Source organism: Astatotilapia calliptera, chromosome 14 (assembly GCF_964374335.1).
Source record: "Astatotilapia calliptera chromosome 14, fAstCal68.1, whole genome shotgun sequence".
NCBI classification, from domain to species: Eukaryota; Metazoa; Chordata; class Actinopteri; order Cichliformes; family Cichlidae; genus Astatotilapia; species Astatotilapia calliptera.
In genome coordinates, this window is record NC_137435.1 from 34362451 (window position 1) to 34378569 (window position 16119).

Sequence of the window (16119 nt, forward strand, 5' to 3'; positions counted from 1 at the left end):
ATAGCTATTTTCTGCAGTTGTGACAAAAGTTAGGGTAATTTTCTTCAGCCCCCCCCCCCTTTTTTTTTTGTTGTTTAAATCAGCGGTCCCCAACCCCCGGGCCTCGGACCGGTACCGGGCCGTGAGAATTGAGGCTCAGGTGTGAAATGTATGGTTTTCAGGGTTTTTATCAGTTTTCAGCATTATTTTGTTATCGTTTTTATCGTTAACTCGGTTTCCTGGGTCTTTTCACGTGTGTTATGAATAACTCTTCTATTTTTCAGTACCGATACTAGTTTTATTTTGTTGTATTTATCCGCGACACCTTAAAGGCCGGTCCGTGAAAATATTGTCGGGCATAAACCGGTCCGTGGCGCAAAAACGGTTGGGGACCGCTGGTTTAAATTACATTTGGGCATAAAGTTTGGATTATACTGTCAGCAACATGCCAGTGTTGTTCACTTTTCATTCTGGTGTGAAAGTAAAACAAATAAATCAGTGGCCCTGAGAGGTCAAAAGGCACAGCAACCTAAGAAAACACCGGAAAAGCGAAAAACACTGCAAAAGCACACAAAATACAACAGAAGAAAAAAAAAAAAACGTGCAAAAGGTAAAAAAAAAAAAAAATCTATAGAAAACCAACCTCAAAAAACAAAAGAAACGCAACAAAAGTGTTTTTGGGGAGACGGACCAGCTGTGGAGGTGACAAACTAACAGTAAACAGCTAAAAGCAAACATGCATCTACAGTATTTTATGAATATGTGATTAAAACACATACTACCCCTCATCTTTTTCCTCAGGTCACAGATAAACCCTTTGTTTCTTTTAAGCATCTCTCAGAACAAACCTTTTACTTCCGCAGCTGTTCCATCACAATACTGTGTCCCTAAAAACATTTCGTTTTTGTTCAGTTTTGTGAGATTCTCCCCCCCCCCAAAAAAGACTTCCATTGACTTGTGTGTGATATTTTAATTTTTCTATTGGTCCTAAATGTCAAATAGACATTTTACTATTTGCTGGTGTTTCCTTAAGTATATGTGTTTGACCTCTCAGGTCAAACGTAGTTTTAATGTTAAAACTTTTAACTTTGGACTCTTCTCCTCTCAGCTTGGCTCCTGCCAGTTACAAAATACAAATACGCAGCTTTAATAATATTATTTTTTAATAAGTGCACAAATTTTAAGTCATGTTTTATAGCAGAGCTTCTGTGTCCACTTTGTGAAGAAATAAATCCCAAAAGAACCCAATATGTATGCTGACATTTAAAAATAAATTACCCTTCCTGTAAAGCTTTACATTATTGTCAGCTATCAGTCTAACCCCAAGTATAGCATTGTGTGCATGTAAATCATACATTATTTTGCTATAACAATCATCCCAAACCAATCAATCTCCATCCATGTAGCCATGTAAAATACTACATGATCCAACACCACAGATCATTTCAACATTAGCCAGTTTGCATGTGCTTTACTGAAGGTCTAGTTTGTCATTTATAACAAGGGAAATAAAGAAAACTAAGGATCCATTTACACTGATAACTGATAAATACTTTACTACAAATATAAATATACACTACATAATCAAAAAACTGGAATGTGAGTACATTTTGAAATCAGGAGTTCCAACATAATGTTCATTTGTCCACTTACAATAAGGCAAGCGTTAGTCTGACATGAGGGGATATTAGCCGCTATTTACAAGGATGCTACATGGAATTAAGCTATCGTTACTTCCACAGATTAACTTACCAAAAAATGTTTTCTTTAATTCAAAAAGCAACCATTGTGCAAGTAAGTGCAGTGCTGAGAACGTTATGAGACATCCTTAATGTACAGATGCACATCTGTGTTTAATCTGGGACAATCAGAAAGGGTGAAAGGAAACGAGAGCTTTGTGATGACATGAGTGCATGAGAGTGAGCGCGAGTGAACAGTCATAAGCACTGGCAAACCATTTAAAAAGGCTTTGTGTCCTTCTCTCTTTAAGGCTTTTGAAGGAACGCAGGCAGCACTCAGCTGTACCTCGATTTAGCTGGAGAAAAATTCAGCACGTCAGCATTAAGTGCTACATTAGTTTAGAGTACCTGTCTAGTACCCAAGAGCCTTTGTGGTGGCAGGAAATCAATTTTTACACCACAATTTTAAATATTTTCCAAAGAAAGCGACGCATATCTAAGAGGTGGCATGCTCCTGTGCTTTTTGAAAAACTCATTTGCACCAGCATGACGTTAGGGAATTTAACCTACAAAGCTAATGCTAATCACATCTCAAACGGTAACGCAGCTCCTCGGAATGGTGGCGACAGGACTTTGTGGCTGTCGGCGCCCGTTCATATGAATGTTTCCAACTTTTCCATCCTTCACCTGAGACGATGAGACGGAGGCTTGGTCACTGATGTCACGCAGCTGCATCAAATGCCCTGGGAGATATTTTATCAAGAGATTTCCTTCATCCTTCACAGAAGCACCTGTTCTATTAATTTTCACATTACACATTTATTTAAGGTAAAATTGACATCAACAGAGCCCCGCCTAGTGACAACCTACTGATGTAAAACCTCCTGAGAGTGATTTAAGGCCAACTAGTGAAAGAAATCAGAGACAGAGAGAGTCATTTCAAGCATCCAGCTCCACACACGTGACACAGGGCTATATACAGATGGTATGCTGTGATATGCAGTTTGTGGGCCACACTAATAAGCAAGGGAAGTTTTCACAGGAATGGCTAGTCAGCATTTTAGTGAAACACATACAATTCAAGGCCAAGAAAAAAGAAAAAGGAAAAAAGGACCTTTGTCAAAAGAAGCAATCAGATATACTTGAATGTAAACACTGATATCAATACCATTCGTCTCTTAGGAGAACCTGTTAGAGCACATGCACACATGTACACGCACACAGCCCTCGTTGTGCTTAGGGTGGCGTTTCAGATCAGAGCATCAAATCAGTCAAACACAGTCTGATGTAAGACTGATGGTGAAATTAAAGAAAAGATTGTTATGAGAAGCAAAAAGAATGTGGAGGGCTGCACGCACGCACGCACGCACGCACACACGCACGCGTTCACCGAGCAGAAGCCTGGCTGCAGCTGAAGATCTCAGGCGTGAAGGGGAGCTGTACTGTACAGAGGGGTTTCCATGACATTAGAAGAATGGGCGGAGCAAATGAAGGGCCAGTGGGGCCACTGTGTAGAGGCCTTGGCCAATCAGCGTGGGGAGAAGCCTGTTGCTAAGCTACAGCCAACCACCTGTGTCATATCCCATATCTGTGGAGACAAACAGCCAACAAGAATGTCAGGACAGATAAATGTGGATGTGAAGTAAGGAAAACATGAAACAACACAAACTCCACAACAGTGTACACAACACCCAAGACAACAGGCTAGAAGGTTTTCAAGCAAGGCAGATATTCAAAAATGTTGAGACAATATATGCAAAAAGTGAAAACATGAACTTTCTAAAGCTTTGATTGCATTAATATCATCACATATGACAAAAAAGTTGCAAATGTTTGCTAATGAGAATCTAAAACCAGAGAAATTTAAAGGATTTTCTTTTCTTCTTGAAAATTCAAACATGTTTTCAAGTGCCTTGGCTCAATGCCTCTCTTCCAATCTCAGCATCAATAGTGAGCAACATTAGTAAACAGTAGCTTAGAATTGGAATGCAATAAAAACAAATATCAAGAAACGGTAAGCTAACATTACTCAGAAGAGAGCATGTTTTATGTAAGCTATTCAGACATTCAATTTATAGAGGGACTGCTTATGTTTGGCAACAGAACACTGTCTCGAACATCTAGTAACTCAGTTAATCATTTAATTTATGTAGTGTAGATATGTCCCAGCTTGCTGGCTAACCACATCTGCCTTGCAAATGTTACCGCTAGCGAAAGGTGTGTGGAAATCCTAGTAGCTTACCAAAAACCATTGGCAGCTAACACCATCCATGACAGTAAGTTGTGTATAATGTGGTACTAATTTTAGCCAAATATAAATAATTTAATGGCAAAATGCAGAGATTTATAGCTATCATTCGTTTTCTACAATGATAGCCAAAATTAGTGGGGTTACTTAAGTTACAGCTTGGTTTCTTATTCTTCATATGCCAAATCAAATCTGTTGTTAATTTAGTCATTCTCAGGTTTACAGTATATATACTGCTCTCTCAGCTGTTGAGACAATAGCAAAACAATTCACATATCATACAATACATCCATAAATACAACAATACAATATTAATTACAATCATTAATAGTTCAGTATATTATGTGTTGCTCTTGCTAATTAGCCACCCCCACCATTAGCTAATAACTCCCAGTTCTACCATACACATATGGCCATGTCCAGTTTTATAAAATCAAGATGTCCAAAATACCAAACTCAGAGGTAGTCTGTGAAACAATGGGTGACGTCATGGTGGCCATCTCCATCTTTTACACACAGATTATGATCTAAGGTTTTTCAGATTTAACGGAGATCTGTTTTGGAAGGAGGATGAACATGACATAGCTCTGCACAATGTCACATGTAGTGCTGGTTTTAGCGGATGTGTGAAATCAGGAGTCCAATTAAAAGCAGTTTTTTAATGATATTTTTAAGGCTCTAATTCAGATTTAAAAGGTTTTGTATGCTGCTTTTTATAATGCTGAAAGGTTTTATAGGACTGCCTGTAAATATGAATGTTTTCATATACAAAAAAAATAGGTAAAGCTAGATTGTGGGCTTGATTTGCTTTGGGTTGCATTTTGCTTCAGAGGCTCTGTGCTTAACACAGCCTGCTCACATGCATGAATTATCTGGTATCAAAGAACTGTTGTTGACCTTAACAATGCGGTCACTTCCACAAGTGACCATCAGGCCTCTCGATGGATCCATGTCCATGTGAGCGATGTTGTGTTTCCCCTCGTGGAACGTGGCCAGCGGTGTCCGACTACACACACACAATGACAGCATTTCATTACTTTCCCTCACTAATCTGGTAAAGGGGTTATATAATGTGAATACTACACAAAATTAAACTCACTCTTCTTCTTTGATGGTTTCAAAGCAGGCATCGCACACCCGCACCGGGAACTCAAAGCCCATGATTGGAAACGTAGAGCGTTTGGAGCTACATTTTCCACACACGGCCTTGCCGCACTTCCTGCAGTGGTGCTGCACACAGGAAACAAGCTCATATCACATTGTGACTAATGAGGACATCAAAATGCTAAGGACACAGGCATGAGCAACCTACCTGTCTAAGTCCCAGGGTCTTAGTGTCCCACATCTGTTTGATATTCCAGAAGAAAGGCTGCTCACACTTCTGACAAGAGTCGCTGTCTAACCACTGAGGCGCCTGCAGACAGACAGACTCGAAGGCTAACATTACACACACAGAGACACTCGAGCATTCACACAAGGACTAAGATGAAAATACAAAGGAGCGACTAAACTCTTTACCACTGATAGCAACAATCTAATACTAAAACAGTGCACACAGAGAAAACTGGCTTATGATTCAAACCTCTTCTCTCTGCGTGTCCATGTTCCACACTGCGATGCCTCCATCAGCGGAGCATGACACCAACTGCCTGGTCAACTGGAGGTAACGCAGAGCCTGAACGCGCTCGCTAAAGGAGTCAAAGATACAGACAAGACAATACATATCTTAACAACTACAACAATAGTGGACAAGTGTTCACCTGGTGGACAGAAACACCGGTGGAAACAATTTTCTTTTTTACTACTCTTGTATATGACCGATGTCACTAACAAGGGATATGATCATCTCAGGGTACGACGACAACAGCCTCACTTGCTGTTCAACCTTTTGCTTGTGAGTGCCAGCAAATCAGATGAAAGTTGGCTTAGAGGGAAAAGGAAGAGAACTAAAACAGCTCGCTTCACAGAGTTTATGAACTGAAGGCTGCACCACGGCCAAGTATAAGCTGTGTATGGAAACCTATAATAAGCAGAACAGGCCGACATTGATATACAAGTAAACTGGAGGACAGGATAAGGAAAAAAAAGATACAGATCCACAACAGGGTTTAAGACCTGTAGTGTGTCATAACTCTCAGTTTATGGGTGTCTGAGAGATAAATGTCTGCAAATCCTGACAGGGAACAACGGGGTCTTTTGAGACTGGCTCTGATAGGCATCAGTGTACATGGGCTTTGTGGATAATTCCTGTACCTGGGAGGTGGTAAAATATGGATGAAGACAGGAGATAAAAATGGTGACAGTGCCTGGGGAAAGCTGCAACTGACACTAGGCGAGACCTGCCTTTGACAAGAGGATGCGGTTACAGAGTGTACTGCACATAGACACTGCTTTGAAAAGGATAAAAACAGGGACGTGGAGTTTTATTCCTGAAGAATTGTTCACATATCAACATCCCATTTTGCGAACTCACTTTGAAGTTCCCACATCTTTGACAAAAAGCAGAATGACAGCAAACTGGGATCCCATGCCTGAATGTAGCGACACTATAACTTACTGATGCCCCTGCAAGAGCAGTGTTCGTCCTTTGCGGCCTCCGATGTCCCACATAATGACACTGTGGTCGGAGGCCCCTGAGAAGAGCAGCCTCTGGACTGGGTCCCACCACAGCGCTCCTACACTACCTGGATGCAAAAGAAAACAGACTCATTATATGTGTTTCCATCTTCTGCCAGGAGCTCAACGGGACACAGGATCATGGTGCGATCTGCTGGCTCCACCCAGTGCCCGCTGGGAGAAATGCAGCCAGTTCCAAGTAACATTTTAGAGCATGACTCTCTTAATGACTCCAGCTATAATTTAATTATTTTGTCTAATAAGCACGCACTACCACTATAACATATTACATATTTCTGTGCTATTGAGCCAAATGAAAGCCACATAGAGCAACTTCTAACACCAGTAATATCAGCGATGACTCTGACATTACATCTGACCTTTATGTTGTCTTTTCCAATTTTAATGGAACATAATCTCCATTAAATATTTGGGGCTTGTGCACAGTTGGAGCCCACCTATTAATATGTATCACCATCTGTCCAATTACCATGTGTAACCATGAGCACCAGAGCACAGGTGCAGATCAAAGAGAGCAGTAACAAGATTCAGACTGGTTTAATGCAAGCGTTTGTATTTTTAGGTTTTCTAAAATCGTGTGATTTGCCTGTTCCACCTGGCTATACCACAGGCAACATGTTTGAGGCTAAAAATAAATAAATAAATAAAAACAGGCTCTGAAAGGATCACATATTTTACTCAGTGCCTGGTTATCAAAAACCCAAAGAAGAACACAGGGAAGTGTTTGTCTCACACAGCCAAGTGTCTCGGCAGTTCAAATTTGTTGTGCGATCCATTTTCTTGGCACAGCTACAAGGACACTGAGCCCCTTGACTGCAAATCTCATCTGAGTCACAGATCATCGTTTGCATTTGCATCTTGATACAAACTGAGTCATTCTCCCATCTAAAAAGCCTCAAGTGGCCACTGAGTGGTTCTGATGAGCATGAAAACATTGCAGCTGCCAAGCCTCAACTAAAACAAGCAGTTACAGGAATTTGTAGAGCTGCAAGTGAGAAGGCATTTTCCACCAACACCATCATCATCAACCAGCCAAAACAAAACTGCTGTTGAAATGAGAAACAAAGGTCTGGCTTTTGCAGCTTAGTGCTATACTCGACATGATGAATTTTGCCTCTTAAAGGCAAACAGCAGCAGTAGTGCTGTAAACTATGACGTGTTTACATCTTCCGTTAGCGCCACTTCTAATTTTTTAAACTTTGTTGATCATTCTTTCCGTTTACCTGCCTGCTGTGAGTGGACATGTTTCTTGTCATTGTTTCTGAGTGGACTGAAAGAAAACATCATGCAACAACAGGTCAAACACAAGATGGCACAAACAATGCAGCTCCACAAACAGCTGCTGACAGTTTAGTCTGTCATCTAGCAGTGGGATCTGATTGTCTGGTTCTGCTGGAGGTTTCTTCCTGTTAAAAGGGAGTTTTTCCTTCCCACTTTCGCCAAGTGCTTGCTCATAGGGGGTCATCTGATCGTTTGGTCTTTACCTGTGCAAAGTGAACTAACTTAGCCCCCCCCCTCCCCGCCTCAAGGAGCAGATCATCTTACGTTACACGGGGAGACGTCTCTGCCTCACTCTCACTATAGCAAACTGGTGTTTTAAGCATATGTAAACATGGTGAACTATTGTGTGAGACCAGTTTTCCTGAGAGGAAGAGAAATGGAACTTGTTTTTGTGCCAGCTGCAGCTGTCATAGAACAGGAAGATTACATTCCTGGTGATATGATATGAGTTCTGGAGGGGATTTTGAAGCCAGGCCTGTATGATACTGACAGCTGGTGCGGTTCCTTCTGTGCAAGCAGCTGCGTCACTTACACCTCCAGGAGCAGCTTCCCGTACTGGTGCTGGGGCGACCAACGGTCAGTGATTGATGAGAGATTCAGCTCAAGAAAAACACCAACTGTTCGCCATAAGTCACTAATTTGGAAGTTTTTTGTTTGATAACTTCCAAATTAGTGGGTATCACGAATTAAATAATGTGAATCAATAAGAGCTGATACTGACGTTTTAGTTTCTGTATAGCTTCTATGCTCAGTACAATACTTATATCCCAATATATGAGCACTAACCTTACAGTACCATATAGGAAAACAACATAAGCCAACGTTTTTCCATTTTTTCTCCTGATCCAGGTCTCCTTGATGTCTAACAAGTTAATAATTATAAGATTGTGATTTACATTTTCAAAATCTCAACCACACTTCTGTTACATGAAAGCTCTGTGGTTTTTGATTGTGCTATAAGCTCTGTTACAATGAATGACTTTAAATGTTTTTTAGGACATATATAGACTAGAAAATCTAGTCAATACAGTTATTGCTTCATTTATCTATACGTTTATCCACCGAGATCTCCAGACTGCAAGATGCTCTTAAAGCTTGTGGATGCATATTAATGAGAGATAACCCAGAACTCCCCTAAAAAGTCGCAAACAAGAAGGACCTCGAGAGAATATCATCACACATGAGAAATTGGTAGGAAAAAAAATAGCTCTAACAAGAAAGAGGGCAGGAATTATGTATTTAATTGCTGCATAAATGTTGGTATTTAGTGCCTGTTTATCAAGGAAGCGACATTTGTGTGTATCATGTATGCCTTTACCTTCATGACCCTTCAGTGTAGTGATGGTGGAGTACGTCTGCCTCTCCAGCTTCAGCAGAGTGATCTGTCCTGAGTGGTCGCCTACGAAGGCGTGCTGTGTCTCTTGATCGTATCTGAGCGAGGAGTCAGGGCTTGAACTGGCTTTACATGTTACTGTACTCTAAATGCGGCACAAACACTCAGTGAATAAAGGATACTGCAGGCAGGAGGCCCAGGCAGTGAAGTAGTGTCTCCCCAGCATGCTGCCACTCTGGGTGCACATCCAGCTCACACTCTTATCATGGCCGGTACTCACCACCCACTCACTCTCCAGGGAGAAGACCATATCTGACACGCGGTTCTGGTGGGCTGCAAAGAACAAATACATAATAAGTGCTAAAGAGCAACAATGCATGTAGATGACAAAAAGAAGACTTTGCTCTCTTTATGTCCTGATCCAATCACAGGTTCTGCTTAGTGTTCCTGTAATCCACACAAACGAATCCTTTCAAACAATTTGCAGTCAACATCTCAGCCTTTGCAAACAGCAGGGGCTCAACTACTCCTGTTGTACTGTATTGTTTCAAACTGGCCAACAGCTACATTCAAATAAATCACAATACATCCCACATACTATGTGCCCATGTGTAGGTTTTTCCAAGTATATTGAAAGCAGCACTGATTAATGGCAACAGAACATAAACTAACTATAAAGTGGACAGAGGAAAGGTATTATAAGAATATATATGGCCTACTTTCACAACATTAACCTGTGTTGCAATTTCAAGGGCTTCTGGTAAGATGTTTTCTACACCTTCTCTAAAAAGGAAAAAAATCTTTCCAAATGACCTGGGTGAGATGAGTGAAATAACCATTGTGTGCTTATTTAAATCACTGAAAAAATAAATATGGTGACTACAGCAGCTTTAAATCAAATCACTTTATGTCACTAATCAGAATAATTGCCTTGCCGTTGTTTTCTTCTGTTAACTAGTAAAGTTCACATGTACAGAACTGAATAATCAAGTGTCAGTGTTACCAAATCAAAGACAAATAAAATAAAAAATAGTCTCAAACTCCTCTTCTGAGCCTGAATTATGGAATTAAATTGTGTGTGTGTTTTTTATAGACGTCACAGTGAAGCTAACCTTTGGAACTTTTTAATGTAAAATGCCATAACCTTCTCATTTATTACTGCCATTATCTTTATGGCTGATAGAAATGTAAAACATCACTGATAAAGTTCAGAAGGGAGTCATATTTGCCTAATCCAAGTGCACATGACCACATGACTAATTCTCTCCGTTACTATCCATTTTGTATTTCCTGTGTCTGTATTCCTTTTTACTGCATTTGTCTTGTCTGCATAACTAGAGGAACATTTTTATCCCCTAAATCCATCTAGCTTACTTACTTAAATCTGTAATCTGTGGGTGACTTGAGTGCTGGTGATGTAATGGCTATTACATCTATTATGACTAATAACGACAAATAAGAATGTCCTCACCAGGTCACGGTGAACACGCTCACATAATAAATGGAGCACAGACTTTGCTAAGTAATTAAACTGAAGTCCAGAGAGGAAAGATTTTTCTAAAATCATTCTTTTACAAAAATTTAGAAGCAGACTGAACACGTGCTGGCATAAAGGACGTTAAAAGAGGTCAAGGTTCTCTCGTGTACAGCTCTAAGGAAATGAACACTGCCTGCCAGTGATGATGCTAAACTGTGCATGGCTCACAGCCCTCGTGTATGTTTAAACTGACTGTGGGTTTCTGTCGCTGCCGGTCAGGCTTGGCAGCTTGATTGTGCTACGAACGGTAGAAACCAGATGGACCATTATAGTGGTGACATGTGCTGGCTCAAGCCTGCTGAGGAGGATAAATAGCTGCTGGTACAGTCACAGGAACAAGCAACAGTGGCAGTATAACAGCAGATGAAGATCACAGTGGAACAACAGTTTAAAGGTGCCTGTGTTACAAAGCAAAATAATTTTCTGAAACGCCTTCCACTTGGATCTATTAGCACAGTTTAAATGTGCATTTGTGGAGGGCTGACCTTCTGACTTCTTATTGCGATGAAGAAATATTTTGTGGGTGATGCTATTTGATAATACACCGGTAGTTTTCAAACCACATGTCATCAGTTCTCTTTTTGACAGCTCATTTGCATCATCTCTGCAACAGATGACTCACTCAGGCTAAGGGCTGTTGACATCCCGGACCGGCTGAAGCCATGGCACATTTGTAATACTGTCTTTTTCCTTCTCTCTTAATCAGGTGAGTCATGCACCAACCAAGAAAGTTTTCAATTTCATTTCCTCACTTATTAACCTCCCAGCTGTCAGTCAGGGCCTTTGCTGTGTCATAGTGTCCACTAACCGGAAACTGACAAGTTCTTTTTTACAAGCTTTTTGAAGTTTGAAAAGGGAAATGGATGTGTAAAAAGTACAGACAGAGTGAAGTAGCAATCATTTGACAACTTTTTATTTGGGGGGAGGGGCAACCAATCTAAATATCAACAGTACTGATGCCAATGCTGATATTGGTATCGAATCAATACTAGGATCGATATTTTAGTTTCAGTGGCTCTTCCATGTTCAGTACTTGCTCTCGTTCATCAGAAAGTAGACATGTTTGTGCAAACACTGCTCCTCTCACATAAACGCATGCTGCTCCCCCTGTGTGGCTGTTCTGTGACTGTCAAACCACACAAAGTGTGTTTTGACAAGTCATTAGCCGATACCCTGGATAAGCCTCCTTTCTGCAACTTACAATGACCAGAATTTTTAAAAATGGACTTAATGTGTTATTCATTATGACCTGAAATGAATAATTTAGGCCATAAAATCATCAGGAAAGTTTTCACACAAGTCAAGGCTGAGGGCTGTTGTCCCATAGACTTCTATACGACCGGAAGACCTTTTGACCTGTTCACCTGCCAGGTAATGCCCCTGGTTGCTATTAAAAAGAATGCAGTTTTAAGGCACTTCATCATTGCCTTCGATTTTGATATCATCTGTGGTTTAATAATCCATCATGTAGAGTTAGGCCTTTTAATTTAAGTCGAATAACTCGCTGATTAGCCTCGTACACTCAAACTGGACTCTACTTCTTCTATTAATTTTCTTATCTCATGATCTCACCTGGATACGTTTTCACGTGGTTCATCTTGTTGAAGTCTTCGGAGATGAGAAACTCCTGCAATTCGAGCAAACAAACGGAAATAACTTCAAATTAAATAACTCTTCAAACCCTCTAAAGCCAGATTCAACAAAGAAAATATGAAGCCAACGTGTCTGGGTTAGCTGCACTCACCACAATCGCCCCATTGTCCTGGCCTATGAAGATGCGTCTGCTGTCGTGGTGATACGACATGCAAGAGCATGGAGCTGGAAAGAAGTGAAGACATTCACAGTGAGCGGGAACGTCACACACAGGGGGTTTCATTATATGGCTGTAAATGCAGTCAGAGCAGGGGGGTAATGGATGAAAATAATTGTCAGCAGTTTCTGAATATATTTGTTTAATTCTGACTTCAGCTGTAGCTTTAAATTATTGAAGGATTCAAATTAGAAAAAGGTTCTTTCATAAAGACCAACTGCTATTAATTCATGCCTCTTTTGTTGTGAGGACAGGAAAGATTGCATCAAGATGAAATCGAGCAGTAGATGTCATCCCTCTAAAATTCCTCTCTGGCAACATCGCCGTCTCTCTAACTTCAAAAATGTGCAACACAGACACGTTCATGAGCAGTGCAACCCTTCTGTCATCAGGAAAAACCTCAACCTGATCTGATTACAAAGCAGCAGCGATAAAAATGCACTCGTAAGAAACGCACGAAGATATATGAGAATATGTGATCAAAAACAACATTTGTGGCACTCTTGATTCTGCAGCAGTTAAGTACGTGGCTAATGGGAGAAACAGCCATGTCAAATAAAATCAGTAACTGATGACATTTCAAAGTAGTCTCACCCAAGCGTGATACAGCGTTACTTACAGGAGACTGTATGGTAGATGCTCGGCCAGTACTGACCACTGTCTCTCTTCAGCCACACACGGATGGTTCTGCAGGAATATGTCACACAGGTGAACATTTAATGTACTCTCCAGTGTTCAGTTAACTAAAAGCAACGACATTCTCATTCTGTGCAGGACGTATTTTATGACATTCAACTTAACACCTTCCATGGAGGAAAGTACTCTGTACCTTAACAAGACCTGACTGTCAGAAGTAATATTAATACCAGAAGTGATGCCGACTTCATGCTTGACTGAGATCACAAATAAAACCACATTTTAGAAGAGGTGACTCAAAGCTAAACTTAGCATTAAACCACTTCTTGGATCTTCTTTTGGCCTGCTAACATCTGGAACCTGATTTTAACAAAAGCACTTCTAATGCAGATTTGGTTGTGATTCTTTCCACTGTAACACCTTATGACTCAGTCATTAAACGTGCCATTTACATAGGAAACTGGGCAGCTTTGCGGAATTCTTGTGTACTGTTGCATCTTCAGCACTTTTCATTTCAAGTGCAGTCAAAGTACGCTTCCCACAGCCTTTTTCTTCCATTAAAAAGGGAATTCAGTCAGTTTCACTTACTAGCAAGTAACGTGTCTGCGAGGAAAAGAAAAACAGACATGAAACACAGCGTCTGTGCAGCTTTCTTGAAGGAACCCGTTTTAACACCCCACAACTTCTCCTTTTCATATGTACTGTATAACATTGTTCGTATTAACTGAGTTCCCTTTACTCTGAAGGCGGATGTAGTCTCTTTTTAACACTTGTGACCAAGCATGCATTTTCTAAAATCTAACATGTCTAAGTGTGGTATTTAATGTCCACAAAAAAAAAAAATCAAAAAAAAAAAAATCACAGCCACTTCGATTACTACAAAAATGGGTTCCATTTCGACAAATAAATCCTCGAGCACTTGAAGGCATCATTTTGACTAATGTTTACTGTACTCGGTAGCAAGCTAGCTAGCAAGCACAACATTGCAAGCAGTTTTAATATCTTTACACATATTAAGCCACGAGTAGTAATAATAAACGGTACATACTGAACAAAAGAAGCTTTATTTTTACATTTCGTATTAGGTCCATTACTATTATCCAGAGATTTTCCGGATTGAACTCAGATTCTGAGTGTATTTCTATCCCCACACCCTCCTACGTTCTCCTCAGCTATTATGAAGCCTAGAAAATATATATTCTCAAAGCGATACACGTTGCTTATTATCTTTATTCTGTCCTTCTTAAGCCAGTGCACCAGGTATTATGAGTCTAAAGACCAGTAAATATACCGAGCCCCCGCTAGCTAGTATTAGGCTACACTTAGCTTGCCTGGTAAACATACCTGTCCTCGCTAACCGTGATTACTCCATCTTCTTTGGGTATTAAAACGGCTGCATTGACAGCGTCCGAGTGTCCCTCGATCTTGTTCAACAGAACCGGTCTAGCTGTCTGGGGCCTCGAGTGAATCTCCGCAGCCATGGTTTTAACTAGCCAGGAGTGTTTTCCTTCAGCTGATTTTCCTCCTTACTCGCCAGTAAAGGAGGATCAGCTGACACCCGGAGCCGCTGTCGGGATCACCGTAATAACGTGAGGAATGCGACCAACGAATTCAGACTGTGAATTTTATAAATGCTGTATGAGAGACTATTTGGTTTTTCAAGATGCTGGATCACAACACAAGCAACCAAGTGCCACGAGACACTAACTAATATTGCTGAGTTAAACCAAACTATAAGTAAATCACATATAATTCCCTTTCGTCTGTTTAAACGACTTTTTCACGTAATAGGGCCACCAACAATTACAAATATGTGTTCAATGACAGGGACAGTGACAACCTACGGAAGAGGATTAAGGCCACTGGGCACGTCTATTTTTTCTTCTTTTCTGACTTTAATCTCAGAATTCTGACTTTTTATTCAGAATTCGGGAAAAGAAGAAAAAAAAGACGTGCCCACTTTTTTCCCCCAGTGGCCCTAATCCTCTTCCGTAGACAACCTTCTTAAAACGAGTAAAACCAATACAAATCTGTTATTAAGAAATACATGTTGACCTTGCAGAACCATCTAATTTTAGACCAGTCTCAGTCTATCCAACGGTTAGAGAAAGTGTTCTTCCAGCAGCTGCAGTCTTTTCTACACGATAATGACACCGGTGTCGTTTCTAGTCTGGTTTGATATTCTATCACAGCACAGGACCTGCTCTTTTAAGACTTTTTAATAGCCTCTGGTGTATTGTTGATGATGGCGACTCTGTATACTCGTATTACTGAATCTCACTGCTGCTCATTGTATATGCTACCATTTGCGTCTATATTTTTTTTTTAAAAGGAAAAGAAAACAAAAGAAAAAAAAGACAGAGACATCATGTAGACATGCAAGGAGATACAGTAGAGTGTGCACAGTACTGTATATGGTAAAATTGGTGTCTTTGTCCTATTGTAAATGATATATAGGGTTTTAACAATTTGTAAAATATATTTTAATTCATTTATGTAACACAGGATTTAGACTTTTTACCCTGGGTTTTATTGGCACCCACATGACCAATACAGAAAAAAAATTTTTCCTGTGGAACTTGTATAAACAAGCCATCCATGACCCTCAATAATGAAAAGCTTTCAAGTACATTGGTGGCGCTGACTAAAAACTAGATGGATCCGCTAAATTACTAATATATGACTGCCAGAGTTTATAATTGAAAAAAAAAAGTACCATAATATTCAGATATGCATGTAAAACTACCATAGTAGAGAAAATAATTATTTGATGTCCTGCTAAATGTATAAGTTTGCTCATTTCAAAAGAATTGAAGAGTCTCAAATCTTATGATACTTTCATTTTTTTAGTGAAGAAAAGCAACTGAAAATCCAGAAATATATTCATGAAAGTTACGCATTGATTTGCATGTCATTGAGTGAAATAAGTATTTCATCCCCTACAGCCCAGCCTGAACTCTGGCTCCCACAGATTTGATT

General features: G+C 40.2%; 1 protein-coding gene across 1 annotated transcript; it reads right to left on the bottom strand.

Annotated features, from left to right (window-relative positions):
* Positions 1 to 2457: 2457 nt before the first annotated feature.
* Positions 2458 to 14849, bottom strand: wdfy1 (WD repeat and FYVE domain containing 1). Its single transcript, XM_026192674.2, has 12 exons — positions 14485 to 14849; positions 13124 to 13191; positions 12439 to 12512; positions 12267 to 12321; positions 9340 to 9490; positions 9143 to 9255; positions 6464 to 6590; positions 5489 to 5594; positions 5219 to 5320; positions 5006 to 5136; positions 4804 to 4912; positions 2458 to 3246 (listed from the first exon to the last, which is right to left on the bottom strand). Exons 1-12 carry the CDS (start codon positions 14619 to 14621, stop codon positions 3187 to 3189), a joined length of 1233 nt encoding a protein of 410 aa, XP_026048459.1. The 5' UTR covers positions 14622 to 14849; the 3' UTR covers positions 2458 to 3186.
* Positions 14850 to 16119: the final 1270 nt, after the last annotated feature.